The 25,020-nt window shown below is 40.6% G+C and overlaps 1 protein-coding gene across 13 annotated transcripts in view; it reads left to right on the top strand.

Moving 5' to 3' along the window:
* Positions 1 to 25,020, top strand: part of LOC122564112 (septin-4-like) — a 125,833-nt gene that overhangs the window by 47,004 nt on the left and 53,809 nt on the right. For 5 of the 13 annotated variants that reach the window (XM_043718686.1, XM_043718690.1, XM_043718691.1 and 2 more), the window contains one exon: positions 7,895 to 8,230. The exons of 4 other annotated variants lie outside the window; for them this stretch is intronic. In XM_043718686.1, coding sequence (XP_043574621.1) covers positions 7,895 to 8,230 — 336 coding nt within the window. Of the gene's footprint in view, positions 1 to 2,689; positions 3,188 to 5,472; positions 5,632 to 7,894; positions 8,231 to 25,020 lie in introns of those variants that run through there. 4 more of the 13 variants (XM_043718685.1, XM_043718684.1, XM_043718687.1 and 1 more) reach the window with 3 other exon arrangements.

Here is a 25,020-nt window from a genome sequence, read left to right on the forward strand (position 1 = left end):
ATACTGTGAGGCTTTATAGCCTGAGATGTGTCTGCTTCTTGATTACCATTTGGAGGAACTGAATTGGCCAGAGTCTGATAACTATGATGTTGGAGAAGTCAGGAAGAGAACAAGTCACATTACCTGTGTGACACTGCTTGCTGAAGACACTTGTAAGATTTACAACCCTGTCCTATACTCCAGTTCTGGGCTGCACCTTAGTTGAAGTTGCTTATGTTAATGGAACATGAGCATCCACAGCCACTCTCAAATCGCAAAAGCACTATTGAGCCCTGCACTGATTTTGTAATGGTACGATGATTTTGATTTTCTATTGCATCATGGTAAATTCTTTATTGGTGCCTCAATTGAAAATGTATAAGTTTCTGTTCCTGGCCCGGTCTTTTACTCACCCCATTGAATCTGATTGGTATTCTGTCTCTATGGTGGTGGTGGAATAAGAAATATGTTAAGTGTGAAGTTACATAATGTAATGGAATGCAACTCTGCTAAAGACTCATGGAGACCATGCTTTCTCAGTTTTAAGCTGTTAGATTGGTGCTGAATCACAGAATAAAGGGGTTTCTTTTCCATAAAGACATTCCTCTCTCTTCAGAAGAAATTGTCAATCATTACTCTTTCCAATGAATTGCGGCTGAATATATCATTAAGAGGCTGATTGAAATAAGGGAAAGCTGTTTACTCCTATGTCTTGGTTCTTCACACTTCTGACCAAGGTTAGTCTGGTCATTGAGTCATAGAGATGTGCAACACAGAAACAGACTCTTCAGTCCAACTCGTCCATGCCGACCAGATATTCTAACGTAATGTAGTCCCACTTGCCAGCACCCAGTCCATATTCCTCCAAACCCTTCCTATTCATATACCCATCCAGATACCTTTTAAATGCTGCAATTATACTAGTCCTCACCACTTCCTCTGGAAGCTCATTCCATACATGTACCACCCTCTGTGTGAAAATGTTGCCCCTTAGGTGTCTCTTCTATCTCACCCCTCTCTCTCATCCTAAATCTTTTGCCCTCTAGTTCAGGACTCCCCCACCCCAGGGAAAAGAATAAGTCTTCTTCACTATCCTATCTACCTGTGACTCTACTTTCATGGAGCTGTGAACCTGCCATTCAGTGTATAAGTCCTGCTAAGATCTGCTTTCCCAGAATGCAACACCTCACATTCATCTAAAGTAAACTCCATCTACCACTTCTCAGCCCATTGGCCCATCTGGTCAAGATCCTGTTGTAATCTGAGGTAACCTTCTTCGCTGTCCACTACACCTCCAATTTTGTTGTTGATCCTTGTGGCACTCCACTGGTCACAGACCTCCAGTTTGAAAAAAATCCCTACACCACCATCCTCTGTCTTCTACTTTTGAGCCAGTTCTGTATCCAAATGGCTCATTCTCCCTGTATTCCATAAGATCTAACCTTGCCAACCAGTCCCCCATGGGGAACCTTGTCAAATGCCTTACTGAAGTCCATATAGATCACATCTACCGCTTTGCCCAAAATCCTCTGTTACTACTTCAAAACACTCAATCAAGTTTGTGAGACATGATTTCCCACACACAAAGCCATGTTGACTATCCTGAATCAGTACTTGTCTTTCCAAATACATCTACATCCTGTCCCTCAGGATTCCTTTCAATAACTTGCCCACCACTGACATCAGGCTCACTGGTCTATAGTTCACTGGCTTGTCCTTACCACCCTTCTTAAACCACCAGTCTGGCTGTTTATATTTTTTTCAGGAATTGATCAGTTCAAGTAGTGCTGAGTATTGTTGAGCTGCACTTGGAGATTCAATATCTCCATGATCAGGGATGATCTATGCCTTGCCTTCTTCAATAGTGTACCTCTTGCAAAATGGTGTTTGAGACGGCGTACAGGGCAGTTTGAAGAATTATCAGAAGTTGATTTTTGGGCTAGCCTCCACAGGGTAATATTAGTGCTTTGTCATGCAGTTGATGTTTTAGATTCCCATATCTATAATTATAGGGAATATGGTTCTTTAAATCATACCTTTTGGAATCCGATCATTGTGTTGTGTTAATTTTCAGTGTTTCTTGATTTTATTGTAATCAGACACTTTCCAACCTCTCAGTCTCTGGAATTTTTTACAATGAGGCATGTGGCTGTACAAGAATTTATTAGTTCTCTTCATTCAAGGGGTCGTCTGGATTTCAAAGGGACGTGTTTCTTGTCTATGCATTTTGACAACTGGCCTGTTGAGCCTTATATAATTTCATGTTCTGAAAAGATTGGATTCAAATATTCTCAGTTAGCAACCCTCATTACTTTTGAGATGGATTGCATCACAATGAACCTAACTGTGCAGGGAGTAATGCAGGTGTTTATGGTATACGAGATACATCATTTATCATTCGTGATTTGGAAGTACCGGTGTTGGACTGGGGTGTATAATGTTTAAAAATCTCAACACTGCTCCTTCATCAGGCGGTGGAACTAACTGATGAAGGAGCAACACCCCGAGAGCTAGTGCTTCCAAATAAACCTGTTCGACTCTAACCTCGTGTTGAGATTTTTAACATTTTATCAATCAACTAACTAAAGTGAAATTTATCAGTTTAGGGGCACTGTTGTGGCTCAGTAGTAGTATCCCTAACCCTGAACTGAGAGTCCTGGGTTCAAGCCCCCTCGCTCCAAAGGTATGTAATAACATGTCTGAACAGGTTGATTAGAAGAATAAATTAAATAAAACAAGAGATTTATCAGTTTTTAATTTAAGTATCATTTGCAGGTTAATTCCTGTTTAGTTTCCATTGGTTCCAAGTCTTCTGAAAGCAGTAGTTACAAAGAGTGACATGTTCTTAATTTCTTCATTTGGGAGTCATTTTGATTATTTTGTTTTACTGTTTGCCTTTGCATATCCGAACATTACCCAGTTATTTTGTGAGTTCCTACACCTGATGGTTTGTGTCCTAATTCAAGTGGCCCATGAAAATGAAGAGTACAGGGCGTTACAAACAGGATTGTCAAAATGAGCATTGTCCTGATTTGATTAGTTGTAGCCTGGGGGTTCAGAATCGATACAGATGAAGGACATTCAGTCCTCTTTGTGGTGGCAGTTAAATGTGACAGACTCCCCAGACAGTATCAATTCAATCCCCCCATCTAGATTTTAAGAAGAAGGGCAGCTGATGGAACATTCTTTGGGATGGCAAGACCTATTGGTGAGATAGAAGAGATCTTACTTGGACATTTTATTATAGCATTTGAGTTGGCGTGCAGAATGTACATAAAGAATCATGTCATTATATGTATGTGCAGCTATGGGCTTTTGTTTATGGAGAGATTGAGTATCTATAGATTTTACTGTGCGGATGTGCATTGTTTACCAGGTTTATGTAGGTAATTACATATTGGGAATGTCTCAGGATAAATGTCAATATGCTTATTTAGTTTAGAGATGTATGTATACGATACTTAAAACACAATCTAAATATATCAATGTCTGCTCCAATTGTGTTCATTTAGTGTAGCGTTTAGTTCTCATGTCAAATGTGTTACTTAATGTTTACCTAGAGATATGGATGCACATCGTATAACTATAAATATCTGTAAGAATAAAAGAGAGATAAAAGGAAAGACAAACACTGCAGAGAATGTAAATATGCAATCGAAACAGAAATTGCAAGAAATGTCCAGTTGAGCAGACAGTACCCATGGAGAGAGAAAGTGAGTTAACATGCCATGTCTGTGACATTGGGCTAGAACTGGAACTCACTACAGATATATTTGGTTTTAAGAAGGTTCAGATACAGGGGATGGATGGAAAGAACAAAAGGGAGGAACTGTGATGGTTACAGCCTTGGAGAGTTTAAATGAACAGCAGAATCATTACAACACTCGTGAAAGATTAAGAGCTGTGGTTGTGATTTAAAATGATTGAAAATGATACTGAGTCTGTAAGGTTGTAAAGTGCCTAATGAAGTCCTTTGCCTGAGCTTCATGGGAACAAAATTAAAGATCAAGGATTTTAAAAAAAAAAGGAAAGTTGATTGCTTCCAATGCTTGGCATAGCCTTTGGAGGGATTGGAAGCTATTTAAGCACACAAAAGGCATTTTCTAGAATGGTTCTGGGGATGAAAGACTACAGTGCTGTGAATAGCCTTGTGAAACTGGTACTGTTTTCCTTAAGGCTGACGAGGCTAAGGGACGATTTGTTGGGGAGGAGTTTAAAATCATTAGTAGAGCAAATTAGAAGAAGCTGTTTCCAATAGCAGAAGTGTTGCTAACCAGACAGCACAGATTTGGCAAAATGAGGAAAAGTGTTGTTAGGCAACGACTAGACAAGTTTTGGATTACCCTGCCTGATAGTGTTGTGGATATTGAATCAATGATAGCTTTGAAAGAGAAGTGGATAAATAACAGAAGGAGAAAAAATTGCAGGGACATGGGGAAAGAGTGGGGAAGTGAGTCTTGAATAATTGATTTTTGAAATAGTCAGCTAGACACAACAGACAGTTATCACCTTTTGTTCAGTACTATTCTATGATTCCATGTCGCATACCAAGAGCTGAGTTGCAGGAAATTAAGAGGAACACAGAAACTGCTTGAATGCATTTAAAACAGGAATTGGAAAGCAAAACAGATTTTTGTTTATATTTGTTCATGGCATGCAGGCATCACTAACTTGTCCAATATTTATTGTTCATCCCCAATTGCCAAGAGGGTAATTAAGAATCAACCACATTGCTATTGGTCTGGACTCCAGACCAGACCAGGTAAGGATGGTAGTTTTCTTCCCTAACATAGGGAAAAAGAAGGTAAAATTAAGACAAACAAGGGCATGTTTCAAAAAAATATAGGAGAAAGAGGATAACTCAGGAAAGAATTGGTCTGATTAGAGGCTAGAAATGGAACTCGTGTGGAGATGGAAGATGTGATTACCTTCTTAATTATACTGTAAATTTAATCTTCACAAAAGCAAACTCTGCAGAATTGCATGCTTATGTTTCAGTTAGACAATATTTTGCCAAAACCAAAGTAAATCTAAATATAATTCATCAAATTAGGTTTATGCCTGGGACCTGACTTGCCCAGTAATAACATCTGCTAGAATCATAACCGACCATGTGTTTATCAAGACATAAAATGGAAGAGTTGAAAAGTTGTAGTAGAACTGTGTAAATTGGTTATGCAACAGTCAGAGATTTGCTTCCAGATCATTTCCCTGCCTTACTGTTATACAATATAGTTAAACAACACTGATACCCTGAGCAGCTGAACTTTATCTGGCATAAATGCTGTATGAATTGGCTAGAACTTGAATTGGTGCTAATTCATTTTGCTGCAAGTGTTAAATATTTTGCTTCTATTATTTTTAATCAGATCACGTTTCATTTTTCTCTTTTGCATAAACCTTTCCTTTGGCATGTTCCTTTCTCTTTGTTTTCCCTTTTCTCCACTCACTCTGTCCCATTTGTTTACTCTGCCATTCCCTCCTTGTATTGAGATGGCACAATGTGACTTGCCTCAGGGCAAATCTGAAGATGATGAGCACTCTGTGCATTTCCATGCAGAGGATCCCAGCTACAATGAGGTATTTCAACCTCAAAGTGACCACAGTGCCAGGAGGGCAAGTTTCACACAGTGCCATGTGGATCAGAAGCAGGTAACAATTACGCAGACTGCAATGTTAGTAGTTTTTTTGCTTAGAAATTAGTCAGTGTTTCTTTCAGTCTCTTCATGTACCTTTGGTAATAGATTGAGTACCACTATGCTTTATGATAATTACCAGTTAGTAATGACAATTATCCAGCAATAATGCTTCCTCAATTTCCTATTAATATATTGCAATCTTTATTCCACAACAATTTGAAGTAATTTGATGCTATATTAATGATTTCCTCATTCACTTGAGGTTTGTCAGGTAGTAGCATCTCCATGTTTGCTATCAGATAGTAAAACTTCCTCGTTGTTTATCAGAAGATGATCACCTCATTGTTAACTGCATAATATCTTCCATTTTTATATACATCTATCCTTCCTTCATAATTGTAGCCTGGAGAATATGCTTATATTCTAATCATTTTTACATGAAAAGAATTCAGTGTTAGAATTTTAATTCTTTATTTATCATTTTTTTGCTACAGAGAGTTTTCCCCGGTGACAACCGTACAATTCTGGATGCTGCATATTCACTGAATGTGTAGGAGGCCAATTTCAGACAAGTTCCAATCCCTAACCCTTCATTCTCTCAGCCTCCCTCAGCTATTCTACATGAGACTGACAAGCTCATTCTCAATGTACCTTTTCTGAGGGCTGAAATCTGAATTCTGGATTATATCTGAAGTTTGCGTTTATCACTGGAAGTCAGAGATTTGTCGATACTGGAGTTGACCCAAGCAATTTTTGTTTTAGGGTATACCTGAGTTATGACTCTAGTTTCAAAAAGTCATTACAAAGATCATTCTGATATCTTGTCAATTTTAAGATGGTAAATAAGCAGTTTTGTCTCCCTCTTAGGTCTTTTTCTTTCTGTAAGTTGGCCTTTGATACTTCAGTCAAGAGGAGTTTTTTGTATTCACTCAACAGTGCATTTTGACAGGCAATCAAGCTGCTAGCACAGAGTCAAAAGGGCAAATGGCTTCCTTCTGTCCTGTAGGTTATTGACTTAATTGGCAAGGTTTTCATTCACCCAAACACATTTCCTTAGATATTAGTAAAATCAGGCCCACACAACTGTCCTCGCGTGGCATGACACACTTTCTCATCAGGTAATTATTGATGAGCAAGACAATTCAGTTCATCTTGGTCATTCTGCACGGATGAACTAACATCCCCTTTGCACCATTCTGTTGATTTTCTGCAGGAATCCAGAGGTTACAGTGAAGTCCCACCTTCTCAAACTGTCCCCTCACCTGAGGTGAGGTGAATCTCGGATTAAACCCAGCACTAGTTGTCGCTCTCTGATTACAGCACAGCTCCATGATTCTCTGGGACTATAGTGACTTTGCCTTAGTATTCATTGATTGTTATTTATATACATAAGGATTTCATAGTATCCAGCATTGAAAGCAGTTAGAAGCAGGATCCCTCTCCAATTTTCCTTGCCTTAGTTGAGATCAATTGTAAGACACTCAACTGCTATCCAAGATCAGTTAATTCAGCACAAATTGGTAATCAAGAAAGTAATGATAATTATATAAGTGTAGTGGACTATTGTTTCACCATGTAGTGTGATAACGGCTAAATCCACTTAAGGGACTGTTTAAGTGATTAGTATTAGGACACTGTCTCAAATGGAACACCTGAGTTCATGTCCCACCTGTTCCAGAGGGGCGTAAATTACATTTCTGAACAGGTAGTTTAAAAAAATATTTAGGACAACCTCAAAATTGATTTTTATCACAAAGTCTCATTGTACATTAGAAGCATGAAAACTAATGTGTCCATCTTTAGAGTTTTCAGAAGCTGATTTGCATCATGATACATGCTTTCAATATGTTATGAACCTCAGTCTTGCATTTTATTCATGAAGAAAATTCTCAACTGTAACAGAATAATAAGCAGCCAGCTGTGACTTTTGTTCCTGAACCTGAGTGTCTTGTGTGTTTTATCATTTTAGTATAAGTGCTCTGATACTGAGAGATAGATGTGATTGTTTAACATTAATTGAATTTCACAGCCAATCACAAATTTAGTTGAAATTAAATCAAGCTTTTTCTTCTGAAATGAACACATTTACTTCTCATAGTGCATTTATTCATGATTTTGTTCTGTATAACCTTTTTGATTTCTTTCCCCCCATCTTTTCCAATATGTGTTCTCTCCCTTTCATTTCTTGCTATCTATCAAGCTATCTTTCTAGGATGTTCTATAAACGCTGGTATTCTTATAACCCCTCCCATGTTTGCTTCCATTTTCCCTGCTAGCTTACACATTTTCTGAAGGAAGACTCAGATGATTCTGAAGTAGAATGGATAATGAAAGAGACTACCAGTGAGAAATATCCTTTACGTACCTGCCAGGAGAATTCTGCAGCAAGTGTAATGGACCATGAAAAACTAGTCAGCATAACGGCACTGGGAATACCAGACCGCATGAGTCCAGTGGAAACATCGAATGTAGAGAAAGAGCAGCATTGGAAGCAGACACTCAAAGGGCAGCAGGGTGATAGTCTTCTTGTGGCTATCGAGTCAATGTCAGTTAACAGCGTGCCCAGGGCAAGGAGTCCATGGGGAAAACTGGACCCCTACGATTCATCTGAGGTAACATTAGAAGAATTAGAAGTTAAATCATGGATGAATAAAGTTATCTATAGGAGAAATAGAGTCAACATTTCTGTGTTAATTAAGCATTAGTATCTGTGCAAAGAGAAATTGTTACCAGATGTGCAGACTAGGTCCAGAATTTCCTGTTTTTATTTCAGATTTCCAAATTCTGCAGATTTTTTTTTTCCTCTTGCCTCTGGCCAATCAGTATCTTGGCATTCACGCCAAGCATCTGGAGTGTGCCATTTGGCCCATCAAGTCCATACCGACCCTCCGAAAAGTATCCTATCCAAGACCCACTTCATCCCTGTAACCCTGCACTTCCCATGGCTAATCCACCTAGCCTGCACATCCCTGGATTCTATGGGCAATTTAGCAGGGCCAATCCACCTGACTTGCACATCTTTGGATTGTGGGGGGAAACTGGAGCACTCAGAGGAAACCCGCCCAGACACTGAGAGAATGTGCAAAGAGACAGTTGCCTGAGGATGGAATTAACCCCAGGTCCCTGGCGCTGTGAGGCAGCAGTGCTAAACACTGAGCCACCCGTGCCTGTTTATTTTGTATAAAATCTATATTCTAATGGAAGCATTTAGATTAATACCCAAATTCTTGTATCGCAACATGTATTAAATGAAAACATCATGAATTTAAACATTTTGGGCTGTGGCTCTTGAAGTCAAAGAAATTTGGGCACCATCACTGAGCAGATTTTATGTTACTTGTTACAGCAGTGACTAAACTGAGAGGATTTCATCCTGTTTTGATCAAAACTGAAGCACATTTGTCTACAGAGTAGTAACATGACAAGAAACTTAATTTTTTGGAAACATTAATTTCAATTTTGGCAATACATTAACCTTCAAGAGAGATGGGATGAAAATGCAGAAGTTCTGCTCTTATATAATAAGTGCACTATTGAGGTTTGGGCGTTGAGGCAAAAATTTGAAGCAAAATATATGAATCTTAATCCTACAGCTATCCATGGGATAGCCAACTTCACAGGCGAAAGACTGATTAAAAACCAAAGTTGAAAAGTGTGGCGTTGGAAAAGCACAGTGGGTCAGGCAGCACGCGAGGAACAGGAGAATCGATGTTTCGAGCATAAGCCCTTCGTCTGGAATGTGGGCAGGGTGGAAGTGAGGAAGGGGGTTGAGAGATAAATAGCAAGGTTTGGCTAGCGCTGGGCGAAGGTAGCTGAGAAGGCAATAGGCCGACAGTGATGGTACAGATAGGTGGGAAGGAAGATGAACAGGTAGGATAGGTCAAGAGGGTGGTGCTGAGTTGGGGAGTTGGGTCTGGATTGAGGTGGGTAGAGGGGAGATGAGGAAACTGGTGAAGTCGATGTTGATACCGTTGAAGGATCCCAAGCTGCTTCCTTCAGGCGTCGGGTGGCTTGAACTCGGCGGTAGAGGATATCCTTGGCAAAGTGGAGGGGGAATTGAAGTGGTTGGCCACAGGGCGGTGGGGTTTTTTGGTGCCTGTGTCCTGGAGATGTTCTGTGAAATGTTCTGCAAGTTGGCGTACTGTCTCCCCAATGTAAATAAGACCACATGTCTCCAAATAGAGACAGATGTATAGCTTGGAAATAGACCCTTCAGTCCAACTCGTCCATGTCGACCAGATATCCTAAATTAATCTAGTCCCATTTGTCAACATTTGGCCCATATCCTTCTAAATCCTTCTTATTCATATACCCACCAGATGCCTTTTAAATGTTGTAATTCTACCAGTCTCTACCACTTTCTCTAGCAGCTCATTTCATACACGCATCACCCTCTTGTGTGAAAAAGTTGCCCTTCAGTCCCTTTTATATCTTTCCCCTCTCATCCTAAACCTATGCCCTCTGGTTCTGGACTCCCACACATCAGGGAAAAGACTTTTTCTATTTATCCTATCCATGCCCCTCATGATTTTATAAGCCTCTATAAGGTCACCCCTCAGCCTCTGACGCTCCAGGGAAAACAGCCCTAGCCTGTTCAGCCTCTCCCTGTAGCTCAAATCCTCTAATCCTGGCAACATTCTTGTAAATCTTTTCTGAACCCTTTCAAGTTTCACAACATCTTTCCGATAGGAAGGAGACCAGAATTGCATGCAATATTCCAAAAGTGGCCTAACCAATGTCCTGTACAGCCGCAACATGACCTCCAACTCCTATACTCAATACTCTGACTAATAAAGGCTGATAATCGATTGACCAGGAGCTGGCTGTATTGACTGTTTCAGAAGTGGCAATTATAGCTTGTGCATTTATTTTGTACCTTTTTAGATATGGAAATCTTTTGCTTTTATTGCTTTTAGTTGTAAACTGTTACCAGATAGTAAAAACGAGTTAGCTAATAACCAAAAGTGGATTTGAAAATCCATTAACTGTGCTGGTACTTTAAACCAGTACGGCTGCCTGGACTTTGAGATACTGTTCTAGGTATCTCAGGGTATGGGTGGCTGCATGTGCATTGTCCTTGACTTTGCTCGCTCTTTAGCGGGCTTAGGGAGAAAACAGGGCTTACAGAGACAACACTGCAGATTCATTCAGTCTGTGCTGTGGAGTCGTGTGAACGAGAAGCATGTTAAGCTCCAAAATGATGGAGCGTCTTTTGAAGAAACAATATTTGATGACCAGCCTTGCTGAGGAAAGGCGTTTAAAGTAATTATCTGAGGAGAAGTGTTTGGTATACATTCAGTGGAAATGAGAAGATTTTGAAGTTTAAATGACAGGAGAGAGTGTAAACCTGGAGAAAAACCATATCAGGAGCATAATAATTAAGAACGAGTCATCTACAATTCCAGCAGAGGTGTTGAAATTTTAATCACTTCCAACCCATCAAAGAATTAAAACAAACAAAATAGTCTCTTTTGGAATGAGCTGTGAACTGAGCTAGAGGCACAGTACTAGACGGTCTTTGAATTGTAATGATGTTATGCTTGGATAATTTCAACTGTGTTTAAAAATCTTTGAATCTGTCACAAAGGAATAGAGATTTTTTTACATGTTTACCTTCATTTCTGTTGTTAATAACTTTTTTTTTTGTTAAAACAAAGACAGCAACGTTGTGTAATTGTTTTAGTAACCGATCACCTTTTTAAAAAAAAAAGTCTCTCCAGCCAATTTCTGTTGCAACTCTGACTGGTCCATTATTAACATCAACTGGACATTTCCCCCCCATAACAACTGGGTGCACGAGATTATAATTTAAAGAAAGGAATTAGAGCCAGATCAGAGTAAATTCAAACAACAATATCTCTGGACAGGGCTAGCCTGTATCCTTTGGCATTGAGAAGAATGAATGATCATCTTACAGATCATCCGACAGAGGATTCTGAAGGGGACTGGACAGAGAATGCTGAATGGATGCTTCTCTCTGTGGAAGACAGTAGAACTAATGTCTCCTAGAAATATAATCAGCATTCTAGAAAATTGGGATTTCTCCTTTAGTGTGGTCATTAATTAGGCCAGAGTTTTGAATTGCTTTGCTGGCCTTTGATTGTATTCCTTTTTGATTTTACTATGCACTAAGGTATCATCCATATGGCAAATGCTTTGAGATTGGACTGGGCCACTGTATTCTTTGTTGAAACTTTATTGCTGGAACAGCACAGCAGGTCAGGCAGCATCCAGGGAACAGGAGATTCGATGTTTCGGGCCTCCAGCATCTGCAGACCTCACTTTCTCCACTGTATTCTTTTCCAGTCCCACTCCTCCGCTGGTCAAAACAAATTTTACATTTAACCTGGTTAGTGATGCAACAAATTATGTAGGCTGCTGACCCTGCCAGGTCCAGTATTCAGAGGTGAAACTTTATTGCTGGAACAGCACAGCAGGTCAGGCAGCATCCAGGGAACAGGAGATTCGACGTTTCGGGCACAGGCCCTTCTTCAGGAATGAGGCCTCACTTTCTCCTTCCAGTATTCAGAGGAGAAAGTGAACAAATGGGCGAGATTTTCAATGAATAACAAATAACTGGATCATTGGTAAAGTAAACATGATCAAAGAGGCAGAGATTATGGACTGATTGGATTGGTGAACGTGTCTACCCTTCTAAGAAACTAATACACACACACACATTCCAGTCTGATGAAAAACGAATAGAAGAAAACTCCAGAGAGCATGAATTTCAAAGCACTTAGCGAAGTTAGAGATAAACTGATGAAAAGAAGATCAATCACAGAGTCCCAAGTGTTGTTCTGATCCCAAAGTTATTCTGTACACCCAAGTGGACCTTCCTAGAATAATTGTCCAACTCTGAGGAAATAGCCCAGGAAATGTAAAACTCGGATGGACTCTGCATCTGGAACCCTCCATGAAATCTTGAATTTGAATTCTGCGGGTTCTGACAGACCGAAGCTTAATTGTTACCCGGATATAGTTAGAGGTTTAAAGTCAACTCTAATTACAGGTAACAATTACACCTGAACCACTGACACCCCACTGACCTGCCAACTATATTGCCTACCCCAAACGGTCCCTAATAACTAACCCCATCCACCATCCACATCCAAACTAATTCCACCTCACTGGTACCACCCTCCCGACCTGACTCCAAACCTCCACAGGGATCCAGACTATTAGAGACCGTAGGGACTCCACACAACATACTGAACCCTACAACTCTGGCATCTACCCAGGGCCTTTCCCAACGCTTCCCTGAGACCTGATACTGACACCCTCCCTCTGCCACTTTCCCCCCACACACCCCCTGCCATCACCCCTCTTGCCACTGAACCAGACACCTTCCACCCACCATGACAATCTTTCAACAATAAACATGGCCAACCCCTAAATATAGAGGATTCAATCCCTCTCGAATCCTACCACCCTCCCAAAGCTGGACCCACTGGATCCAACACTACCTCATCAGAGTTTCAAGATGGATATTTTACTAACATTTTGTCATTTGTAACTAAGCTTTATAGTGACTTACCCACGAACTTGATTAGCTGTGCCTTCCTGGATCTTGGGAGTTCTGCGTTAGCTAGTCTGACACACAGTCATGGCAAGCTGTGTTTAAAACCTCTGCTGCTGTTTTGAGTTTAAATCTTGTTTGAAATCCTTGTGCCCTTAAGTTGATAATGCAGAATCTGATTTGACTCTCATTGACCTCATCCACAAATGCTGTCTTCACCTTTTGTGATGTACCTTTAATTTCTTGAACTTTATTTCATGTTACATAGAGTCATAGAGATGTACAGCACGGAAACAGACCCTCTGGTCCAGCCTGTCCATGCCAACCAGATATCCCAACCCAATCTAGTTCCACCTGCCAGCACCCGGCCTCCACCACTTCCTCTGGCAGCTCATTCCATACATGCACAACCCTCTGCCAGGGACAAAGTTGCCCCTTAGGTCTCTTTTATATCTTTCCCCTCTCACCCTAAACCTATGCCTTCTAGTTCTGGACTCCCCCACCCCAGGAAAAGACTCTGCCTATTTACCCTATCCATGTCCCTAATGATTTTGTAAACCTCTATAAGGTCACCCTCAGCCTCCGATGCTCCAGGGAAAACAACCGCAGCCTGTTAAGCCTCTCCCTATAGCTCAAATCCTCCAACCCTGGCAACATCCTTGTAAATCGTTTCTGAACCCTTTTCAAGTTTTACAACATCTTTCCAATAGGAAGGAGACCAGAATTGCTCGCAACTTTCTAACAGTGGCCTAACCAATGTCCTGTACAGCCACAACATGACCTCCTAACTCCTGTACTCGATGCTCTTCCAGCACCTCACCTGTGACTATCGATGATACAAATATCTCATCAAGAGGACCATCAATCACTTCCCTAGCTTCCCAGAGAGTTCTACAGTACACCTGATCAGCTCCTGGGGATTTATCCACTTTTATGCGTTTCAAGACATCCAGCACTTCCTCCACTGTAATCTGGACATTTTTCAAGATGCTACCATCTATTTCCCTACATTATATATCTTCCATGTCCTTTTCCACAGTAAATATTGATGCAAAACACTCCTTTAGTATCTCCCCCATCTCCTGCGGCTCCACACAAGGCCACCTTGCTGTAGTTACCCTTTTGTCCTTAATGTATTTGTAAAAACCCTTTGGATTCCCCTTAATTTATTTGCCAAAGCTATCTCATGTCCCCTTTTTGTCCTCCTGATTTCCCTCAAGTATACTCCCTTTATACTCTTCTAAGGATTCACTCGATCTATCCTGTCTATACCTGACATATGCTTCCTTTTTTTTCTTAACAAAACCCTCAATTTCTTTAGTCATTCAGCCTTCCCTTTCACCCTAACAGGAATACACTGTCTCTGGACTCTCATCATCTCATTTCTGAAGGCTTCCCACTTGGCAGCCATCCCTTTACCTGCGAACATCTGCCCCCAGTCAGCTTTTGAAAGTTCTTGCCTAATACTGTCAAAATTAGCCTTCCTCCAATTTAGAACTTCAACTTTTAGATCTGGTCTATTCTTTTCCATCACTGTTTTAAAACTAATAGAATTATGGTCACTGGTCCCAAAGTGCTCCCTCACTGACACCTCAGTCACCTGCCCTGTCTTATATCCCAACAGTAGGTCAAGTTTTGCACCTTCTCTAGTAGGTACATTTACATATTGAATCAGAAAATTTTCTTCTACACACTTAACAAATTTCTTTCCATCTAAACCCTTAACACTATGGCAGTTCCAGTCTATGTTTGGAAAGTTAAAATCCCCTACCATAACCATCCTATATTCTTCTGAGATCTCCTTACAAGTTTGTCTCTCAATTTCCCTCTGACTATTAGGGGGTATATAATAAAATTCCAATAAGGAGATCATCCCTTTCTTATTTCTCAGTTACACCCAAATAACTTCCCTGGATGTATTTCTGCTTTGTTCTCTTTGTCCCTGCCTGCCCTGTCTGGCTTCTTTTCTCAATTGTACCAGTCTCCGATTGATCTCTTTCCTCACTATCTCCCTGGGTCCCACTGACCACCCCCTGACCGCCTCCCTCCCCCAAACACCTTACTAGTTTAAAACCTCTAGCAAATCTCCCTGCCAGTATACGTCCCCTTCCAATGTAAGTGTAATCCATCCTTCTTGGACAGGTCACTTCTACCGCAAAAGAGATTCCAATGATCCAAAAATGTGAATCCTGCTCCCATACATCAGCTCCTCAGCCATGCATTCATCTGCTCTATTCTCCTATTCCTGCCCGCACTAGCTCACAGCACCGGGATTAATACAGATATTACTATTCTTGAGAAGCTCCTTTTTAAATTGCTGCCTAACTCTCTGTAATCTCCCTTCAGAATCTCAACATTTTCTCTTCCTATGTCGTTGGTTCCAATGTGTTCAATGGCCTCCTAGTAGCCCCTCTTCCCCCTTGAGAACACTCTGCACCCTCTCTGAGACATCCTTGATCCAAGCACCAGGGAAACAATACACCGTTTTGATTTTTCACTGCTGGCCACAGAAGCATCTGACTGTACCTCAGACGAGAGAGTCCCCTAACACAATCAATGTTTTGGAACCCAATGTACCCCCTCATTGCATGAGAGCCAGTCTCAATACCAGAAACTTGGCTTGTTCGTGCTATGTTCTCCTGAGAATCCATCATCCCCTACATTTTCCAAAACAGCACACTTGTTTGAAATAGGTAGCCACAGAAGACTTCTGCATTAAATGTCTACTCTCTTACCTTTCTTGGAGTTAACCCATCTATGTGCCTGTATCTGCGACTTTCTCCCCCTTCCTATAACCGCCATCCATCACATCCCCTAGTTCTTGTAAATTCCTCAATGCCTCTAAATGTCCCTACAACCAATCCATTCGATCTGATAGGATTAGCAACCAGCAGCATTTATTGCAGGTATAATCCTCAGTAATCTGTAAACTCTCCCTAAGGTCTCATATCTGACAAGAAGAGCATACCACTCTATTAAGGACCATTTATGCTTCTTTCAAACTACAGACTCAGAAAATAGCACTGTCTTATTCCTCTACAAAACACTGCTCCGGGTTAAATTAATACTTATTGCTTATATTTTTAAGTTTAATCAGGAGACATATCTCAATAAAATATAATCAAGAAAGAACCCACTCTACTTACTACTGCAGACTTTCTGTAGGTCACACTTAAAATATTCACTTACCTGTTTCTGTGCTGCAACCTTTCCCAAAAAGGTTCTTTCAAGATTAGTTGTGAATTTCACTGTTTGTTAATTTTCCCAGACGCAATAACTATGCAGGGTCACTGCTGTGTCAATTAGCACGCACTCACTCACTCACTCACATTGATCTCATCATGTGCTTCCTTTGTCTGTTCCTTTCCCTTTTACAAGTGCTGTTCGACTTTGTTTCCCTCAAGTTCCAAAACAATGCAACAGCATATAAAACAGTAATTTATTGCTCCTGGAATTTGAGGAAATCACCTCCAACACCTAAAATACCTCAAAAAAAGGAGCAGGCTGTTACAGCCAGAAATTTTTCCCGTCCTCCACCTTGGATTACCCTAAACTCTGCAGCCAATGGAAGATCTGCTTAGTATCTACCCAATCAAGTTCTTTAATAATTGAAGCATATACAATGAGGGAAGATAGTGTCTAATAATGTCACAATTTGCAATCCCAGGCCCAGGCTAATTTTTCAGTTCATATTCTACTCTGAAAACTGATGAGATTTAAATTCAAGTGTTAAATTTCAGAGTTGAAAGTTAGTTTTAGTACTGGTTATCATGAAATAATCAATTGTCATAAAAACCCAACTGGTTCACAAATAGGGTAGGAAATCTACTATTTTATATCTGATCTCGCTAACAGACCGATAGGAACATGATCAGGTCTTAACAGACCACTGAAATAGCCTATCAAACCACTCAATTCAAAGGTGATTATTCTGGTGAGAACAAATCCTGGTTTTGTCAATAAGTCTTAAACCAAGAATGAGTAAGTTAAAATCTTTTCCCATTCTTAACTATTGTGAATTCCTTACCATTCTACCAATCTCCATAACTGATGTTTTTCATGTTTCAGCTTAAACATATAATTTTTAATTGTGTTCCTTGATCACTTCTGGGTATCTATTTAAAATGTGGTGCTGTCCAAAGAGTAGTTGAATTAATTACTTTACTACTTTTCCTCAACATAACCGCATGAAGCTGGAATTTCTTCACATACATCAAAAATAATGAAAGTCTCTTGAATATTGCGACTGATATGCAGTTGAAACTCCAAATCAAACCAAGATTCCACAAACTGTGCACTAACAAATAAGCTCATTCTGCTCAAATAAAGCTGACGTACTAAACGTTCTTTCATATGCAGGTTCATTCTTGACATTATGCTCTTTACATTGCTTCCTAAGGTCCTCCAAAGATGATAAAATCTTTGTTGCGTTTTTTAAAAATGTATTCTCGAAAAAGACGAACCTTTACCAATAAAGGTTGGGGATCTCTTTAATGAACCTCATTCTTCGGTGACTTTTTTGGGGGGGCGAAATACTTGTTAGATTCACTGCTTAAAGTTAGGCGGCACGGTGGCACAGTGGTTAGCACTGCTGCCTCACAGCGCCAGAGACCCGGGTTCAATTCCCGCCTCAGGCGACTGACTGTGTGGAGTTTGCACATTCCCCCCGTGTCTGCGTGGGTTTCCTCCGGGTGCTCCGGTTTCCTCCCACAGTCCAAAGATGTGCAGGGTCAGGTGAATTGGCCATACTAAATTGCCCGTAGTGTTAGGTAAGGGGTAAATGTAGGGGTATGGGTGGGTTTCGCTTCGGCGGGTCGGTGTGGACTTGTTGGGCCGAAGGGCCTGTTTCCACACTGTAATCTAATCTAAATCTAATCTAAATCTAAATCTTTAAACGAATACTAAAAAGTTTTATTATCACAATTTCCCTTTCTATAAATACGGTAAAATCAAGCTTTTTGACAAGGATCCATCAGCTTTTTTACAATGGACACTTACATATAACAAACTTAGATTGAGAAGGGGCGGTTATATTTAGTGATTTGATCCTTATTTTTCATTTAATTCCTGGCACGCTCTCTTCAGCTTCCCTTCCAGCTCCTCACTCGCTCTCACACAAACACAAACGAAGCAAAGGCGCTTCACCTCATCTATTGTCCCCTTGGGAAGGTGCAGGATCCCCAAAAACGTTTGAGCTTCACTGCTGACGATAAGCCATGAAAACACACGTTGATGTTGTCCACAACGTCCTTAGTGAGCAGCAAAGTGATGCTATGAGGCATCCATGTGTCGCTCTCCCTCATGGGTGCCATCTTGAAGAAGGAGATTCAAATGTGATTTCTGTTTCTCTGGATTTCGTTTTTTGTTTTAAACGTACCTTTCCTTTGTTTTTGACACCAGGATGGTGCTGTTAATTTACAATATTTTGGAAAGTGTCCAACTGACCATGCCTACAGCACACAGCTCCTGCTCAACATAACCTGTGATTGTGATTCTGTATGGAGCCACATCTTGGGCAACCTTTTTAATGGCTGGGGACATTGATTCCCATGCTTTTGACATTTTGGCAGGCTCTCAACAGGGTAATGATGCCACTTGGGGCCTACCTGACTGTGTCAGAAGAAGCCACAATGTTTCCTTGAAGAACTAACAATTTTCAGACCTGATTTCTGCCTGCATAGCAAACTGGATGTTTCAATATTTAAATCCACAATGGAAAAAAGAAAGTCTATTGATTTCTCATCCTGACACCAGCTCCTAATCCTGGGTCTAATCATACTGTTTTACACATTTTTATAATTACACACTGAAACTGCCATTTCAAGAGCTCCCACATCTGACCTGATGCTTGCACTATTATCTGCTGCTCACTGCATATTGAAATGCTGGTCTGAAGGTACCTTGGGCTGCAGGTGTCTGAGACATGCACTGGATTAGAGGTTGTTTCTCCTTAACTTTAAGTAAGCTTCTTTAACTCCTTAAGCACTGTGACACTCCTTTATTTACACCTGTACTTAATGATGTATAGGGGTCTGGAAAAGGTGAGTAGTGCCAAAAGTACTCTGATTATGTCATATGGACATAAGACAGAACAGCTTAGAATTTCAAAGGTCTGAGGCCTAGCATCTGGTCCTTGTCAAAGTCCATGCAACAATATCTGTTCTATCAATGTAACCTGTAACTAGCTGCTAACATCTAATAAACAATATCTTGTTCACTAACTTTCAGCTAGGAAGTGGTGTTTCTGCCCCAACAATAGACCAAGCTGCCCCTGTGGTTTCTTTCTTTTAACAATGATGGTCTCAACATGAGCAATGGCTGCACAGATAACACACAGTCAAAAAGTGTGCTGGTGAAAAAGCACAGCAGGTCAGGCAGCACCTGAAGAGCAGGAGAATTGACATTTTGGGCATAAGCCATTCATCAGGAATGTGGCTTCAGGGCCAGGGAGGCAGAGAGATAATGGGAGGTGGGGGTGAGGGTCTGGGGTGAAGATAGCTGAGAATGCAATAGATAGATGAAGGTGGGCCTGATGGTAATGGGTCGAAGAGGAGAGATGGGAAAGATGATGGACAGGTCAAGAGGGCGGTGCAGAGTTGGAGGTTTGGAAGGTGTGGGAGGGGAAATGAGGAATCTGGTAAAATCCACATTAATCCCGTGTGGTTGCAGGGTCCCAAGGCAGAAGATGAGGCATTCTTCCTCCAGGCATCTGGTGGTTAGAGTTTGGTGCTGGAGGATGCCCAGGACCTGCATGTCCTCGGTGGAGTGGGAGGTATCGTTGAAGTGTTCAGCCACAGGGTGGTGGGGTTGGTTGGTCCAGGTGTCCCAGAGATGTTCTCTGAAACGATCCGCAAGGAGGCATCCTGTCTCCCCGATGTAAACGAGACCACATCGGGTGCAACGGATGTAGTAGATGACATTTGTCACTTTCTCCTAACAGATAAAACACAGGTTATCAAATGTATGTCTTCAGCGTAGTGTCTCAGACCTGTCTTTTCACATGCTCATTTGAGGCTAGTGCCTTCACGCTCACTGATGTCCGAGTTAGTGACAGGTTATGATTTACAGGAATCTCATTATAACCAGTATATTTGTATATTTTCTTTTCCCAGACAAACATTTTAAAATGTGCCTGAAAAAGTCTCTTTGAAGTCTTGTTAAATGCTGTTGAATTTTTGATGAATGAATGGAGGAAAAATTAGAAGTTTTTGTACGGATGAGAGGCGTGTAACAGGAAGATTTCAGAAGCAGGAATGGTTCTTCTGTATAGCAGAGACATTGAGGTTTTATTTTAAACAGGAGAGTTCACATTTATGAAGCTCTTTGTTTACTTTAGATAGGAAGGAATTGTTTCCACTGGTAGGCAATTGATAATCAGAAAACAAAGAAGAAATGAAGAACAGTGGCAAAAAAAGACTGTAGCTGGCATCATTTTTATATAATGCAAAGTTGTTGTGGTGTGGAAGTAGATTCAGTCATAAGTCTCAGTGAATTGGATATACATTTAAAGAGGAAGCAATTTCAAGGAAAAGAACCGAGTGGTTGAACTAATTGGATAGCTTAAGAACTAGCACAGGTAAAACAGGTTGATTTGCTTCCTTCTGTGCAACATAACCCTTGGACCAAGAATTCCTTTTAGATCTGTATGAATTTCAAAAGGGATGATCAAATTACCTGGGTTCAATTAGGAAACTGGCTACCATCTGCTGCACTCAGGAAAGTATGGATCATGGTATTACTTATACTGTAGTGAAATGAAGAAGACAACAGGAAGGTCAGAACATATTTACAATGAGTAAACTACCTGGGATGTGACAGCTCCAATCTGGGATCTTGCCTGTAGCTAGCTGTGCATCTGACAATAATCCTAAAAAATGCACCAATAAATAAGGCTATAACTCCAAACAGTAGACAAATTAAACTTGTGCATTGTATCCATAATTTCTGAAATTTTGCATGATTCCAACATGGATTTTACCCTTAAACTATTAAACTATTTGAAGAGGCTGGAAGGCTGGCTCTGGGTCAAGAACTAAACTGCACCCTCGGATATTGCCACCTCAATAAAAACTTGCATTATGTACTGCTTTTTTATGATCAGACACCCCAGCAGTTTACAGCTGATTAAGTATCTTTATTTAAAGTTTGACCTAAGCTTTAACATAGCAAATGTGGCAGCCATACTGCAGCAAGATCCTACAAACAACAGTGTGATAACGATCAGACCATAAGACAGAGGAGCAGACGTAGGCCATTTGGTCCATTGAGTGTTCTCAGCTTTTCAGAGACATGGTTGATCTAGTAATCCTCGACACCACACCAAAGTGATATAGAGGATTATCCCCATAACATTTTCCCATAACTCTGGATCCCTTTCTGAGTCTATCATAGCCTCGAATGTATTTAATGACCCAGCCTCGACTCTGTCTTAAAGGGGTGACTTATTGCTGAGATGATGGCCTCCGGTAGTAGAGTTTCCCACATGGGAATCAACCTTTTAGCATCTCCTCGGCAAGCCCCTGAAGAAGTTTTATTTTTGTACAATGTCGCCCCTCATTCTTTTGAATTCAGGCGAGCATAGACCCAAACTACTCAACTGCTCCTCAGAGGAAAATCCCTCCCAGCTGGAATCAACTCTGTGAACCTTCTTTGGACTGCCTCCAATGCCAATACATCTTTCCTTAGAAAACAGATCCAAAACTGTTCACAATATTCCATGTGTGGTCAGACTAATGCCTTATATAGATTTAGCAAGAACTGCCATTTTCTACTCCATTCCCTTTGAAATAAAGGCTGACATTCCATTCACCTTCCCTCTTTCCTCTTGAATTTATATGATAGCTTTTTGTGATATTTTCCCCACATCCCTCTGTTCTGTAACTTTCTGCAGTCTTTCTCTATTTAAATAATGTTCAGCCTCGTTCTTCTTATCATCGAAATGCATAATCTCTCAATGAATTGCACTTGCCAAGATTTTGCCCATTCCCTTAACCTGTCTATATCCATCTGTAAACTCTGTCATCCTCATTACTTGCCAATTACCTAGTCTTGTCATGTGATCTGTCTTTGTGATGCTTACCATCCAGGGCTCTGGGATAATTAGTCTGCTTTTCAAAATAGCACCCAATTGACAGGAAAGACTGTGCCTTAAACATTCATCTAAAACCTACCACCCTCCAACAACACTCCCTCACTGTGTTGGAATGTCAAGTCCTGAGGTGGAATTTAAACTCCAATCTTAACAGTACATGTCAGAGTGCAACCACTGAACTTTATAAACTATGTTTATAAAGTTGACCTCTGCTTACCTCTGCCTTCCAGTGGAGCTATGGTAAGGCATGTTCACAGCACTGGACTCTGAACAGCCATTCAGATGAATCACCATTTGGTATCGGAAAGGTGTTTTTTTTTTTCACTCGAGATGGTCAAAAGTTATTATGATATATTTTCCACAGGTAACTGGTAATAGAAGGTACAGCAGGAAGACCCTCTGCTAAAGCAGATTCCAGCATAAGGAATTAGTGCTAACAGGCCTTTAACACCTGTCATGCCAAAATGCATTGGTATAAAGACTAATGCAAACAAAGGCATTAGTACAAGCATTGTCAGTATTACTACCGCGGGGAGTAAAGTGCTAAAGAAATATAAAGGATAAGTACAATCTGGTATGTGGCTTTTGAGTGCAATGGAGACACCATCAATGTGAGATTAATCAATGAATTTCCTTGGGGACCATTATCAAATATTTATGGGAAGTGCTTTTTAATTGTTCTGAATTTCTGATAGTACAAACTGTCATTTTCTGCTACAAAAATGTTAGCTCTGCCACACTGCATGTTGAAAGTAGGTTTGAAGCAGCCCTGAATAACATGAATAATGCAGATCTTCTCCATTCCTTTAGTAATAGGTGAGTAGCGTATGGCTAGTAGGCCTGTATGTTCATTAGTACAGTGGAAATAATGTGATTAATCAGTGAATTTTATTTTCAGTCTTTTCCTAGTTTGAATATAGTTTTGGGAAATATCAATAAAATTAAAATAAATACATCTCTTTAACCTTTGGTGTAAATGATCATCGGTCACTTTTTCTGTTTAACCTGTGCTCGGCTGTGATGTATGAGTAAATGGAATTTATTTGAGAAGCATTCCACTAGAATTCATGAACTAGAATCTAGATAACTGCCATTCTCATGAAAAGGAGGAGGACTAAACACAGATCTTTCACCTTTGGTGCCTAGGTTAGATCCAGCCATTGTTGGCACTAGCTGGAAATCTCGCCTATAGTGATGGTCTGGACAGAGAAAGAAAGTTGCACTGAATCAACATGGTGTTTCCACTGGTTGGAGTCATACCTGACATGGAGGAAGATGGTTGTGGCTGTTGATGATATAATCTCAACTCCAGAACGTCTCTGCAGGAGTTCCTCAGGGTATTCTGCTAGGCCCAACCATCCGAGGGATCTGAGTGTTCTAAAATATTTATCACAAAAAGTTAGTTTGTAGGTACAGCATGTAATTTGGAAGGCTAACTCACACTTATTGTGAGGCAAGGGTGGAAATGCATTGGACGCAGTTCAGAGGAAGTTCACTCAACTGATCCCTGGGAGGGAATTGATATTTTTTGAGGAAAGGGTGGACAGGCAATGCTGTATCTTTTGAAGTTTAAAAAATAAAAGGCAATTTGATTGAAGCCTACAAGATCCTGAGGAGTGGCAACAGGACAGTAGATGAAGTTTGTGTCACATGTAGACGCATAGTTAAAAAGGAGTTTAGCACACTTGGCTTCATTGCTCACTCCTTTGAGTATAGGATTTGGGATAACATGTTGAGGTTGTACAGGACATTAGTGAGGCCTCTTCTGGAGTACAGAGGAACCTTGATTATCTGAACAAGATCAGTGGGCACTATTTCGTTCGGATAATTGATTATTCGGATAATCGATTTTAGCTTAAACAGGGGAAGACATATTGATCCAACGCTGTGCTCTACCAGAGAGTTTGTTTAAACCTATAATTTTAATGAGTCTGTCATTTAAACAATGTAATTTTCAGACTGCAAAGATTACTATTAAAATAAGAAGAACTAAACCCTTACCATGAAATCCCAGCACTAAACAAGAACCCAAACACCTTCTACAATTGCAAGATCGTTTACAGTACCAGTTTCCAGGAACTCTGTCTCATGATAGAAAGATAGAAGCCCCACCTCACGTATGTGTTTACATTCTGCTTTCTTTTTAATGAACGGCCCTGTAGAGTGAGGGGAATACAGGACTGTAAAACACTTACTTTGTAAAGGGCTGTGTAACAACCCTTACCTTAAAAAAAAATCCAGTCGCTGATCCTTGAGCTGCTTGTGTTTCTTTGTTTTTGCCAGAGTTTTCACATCTTCTTCAGTCCAGGTAAATCAAATACACTTACCTCTTTGATGTCACCTTTTTGTGGGACCTTGAAGTCTTCTTCAGATAATCTGAAATTCAGATAATCAATATTCAGATAATTGAGGTTCCTCTGTACTGTGTCTACTTCTGGTCTTCCTGTTATAGGAAGGATATTATTGAGCGGGAGTGAGTTCAGAAGAAGTTTACCAGGATGTTCCTGGATTTGGAAAATTTAAGTTATAAGGAAAGATTGGATAGGCTTGGACTTTTGTCACTGGAGCATAGCAGGTTGAGAGGTGACCTTATAGTGGTTTATAAAATAATGACTGGTATAGATAGGGTTAATGCTGGAAATGTGTTGCTGGAAAAGCGCAGCAGGTCAGGCAGCATCCAGGGAACAGGAGAATCGACGTTTCGGGCATAAGCCCTTCTTCAGGAATGAGGAAAGTTTGTCCAGCAGGCTAAGATAAAAGGTAGGGAGGAGGGACTTGGGGGAGGGGAGTCG

Source organism: Chiloscyllium plagiosum, chromosome 28 (genome assembly GCF_004010195.1).
Source record: "Chiloscyllium plagiosum isolate BGI_BamShark_2017 chromosome 28, ASM401019v2, whole genome shotgun sequence".
In the NCBI taxonomy this organism is placed as follows: domain Eukaryota; kingdom Metazoa; phylum Chordata; class Chondrichthyes; order Orectolobiformes; family Hemiscylliidae; genus Chiloscyllium; species Chiloscyllium plagiosum.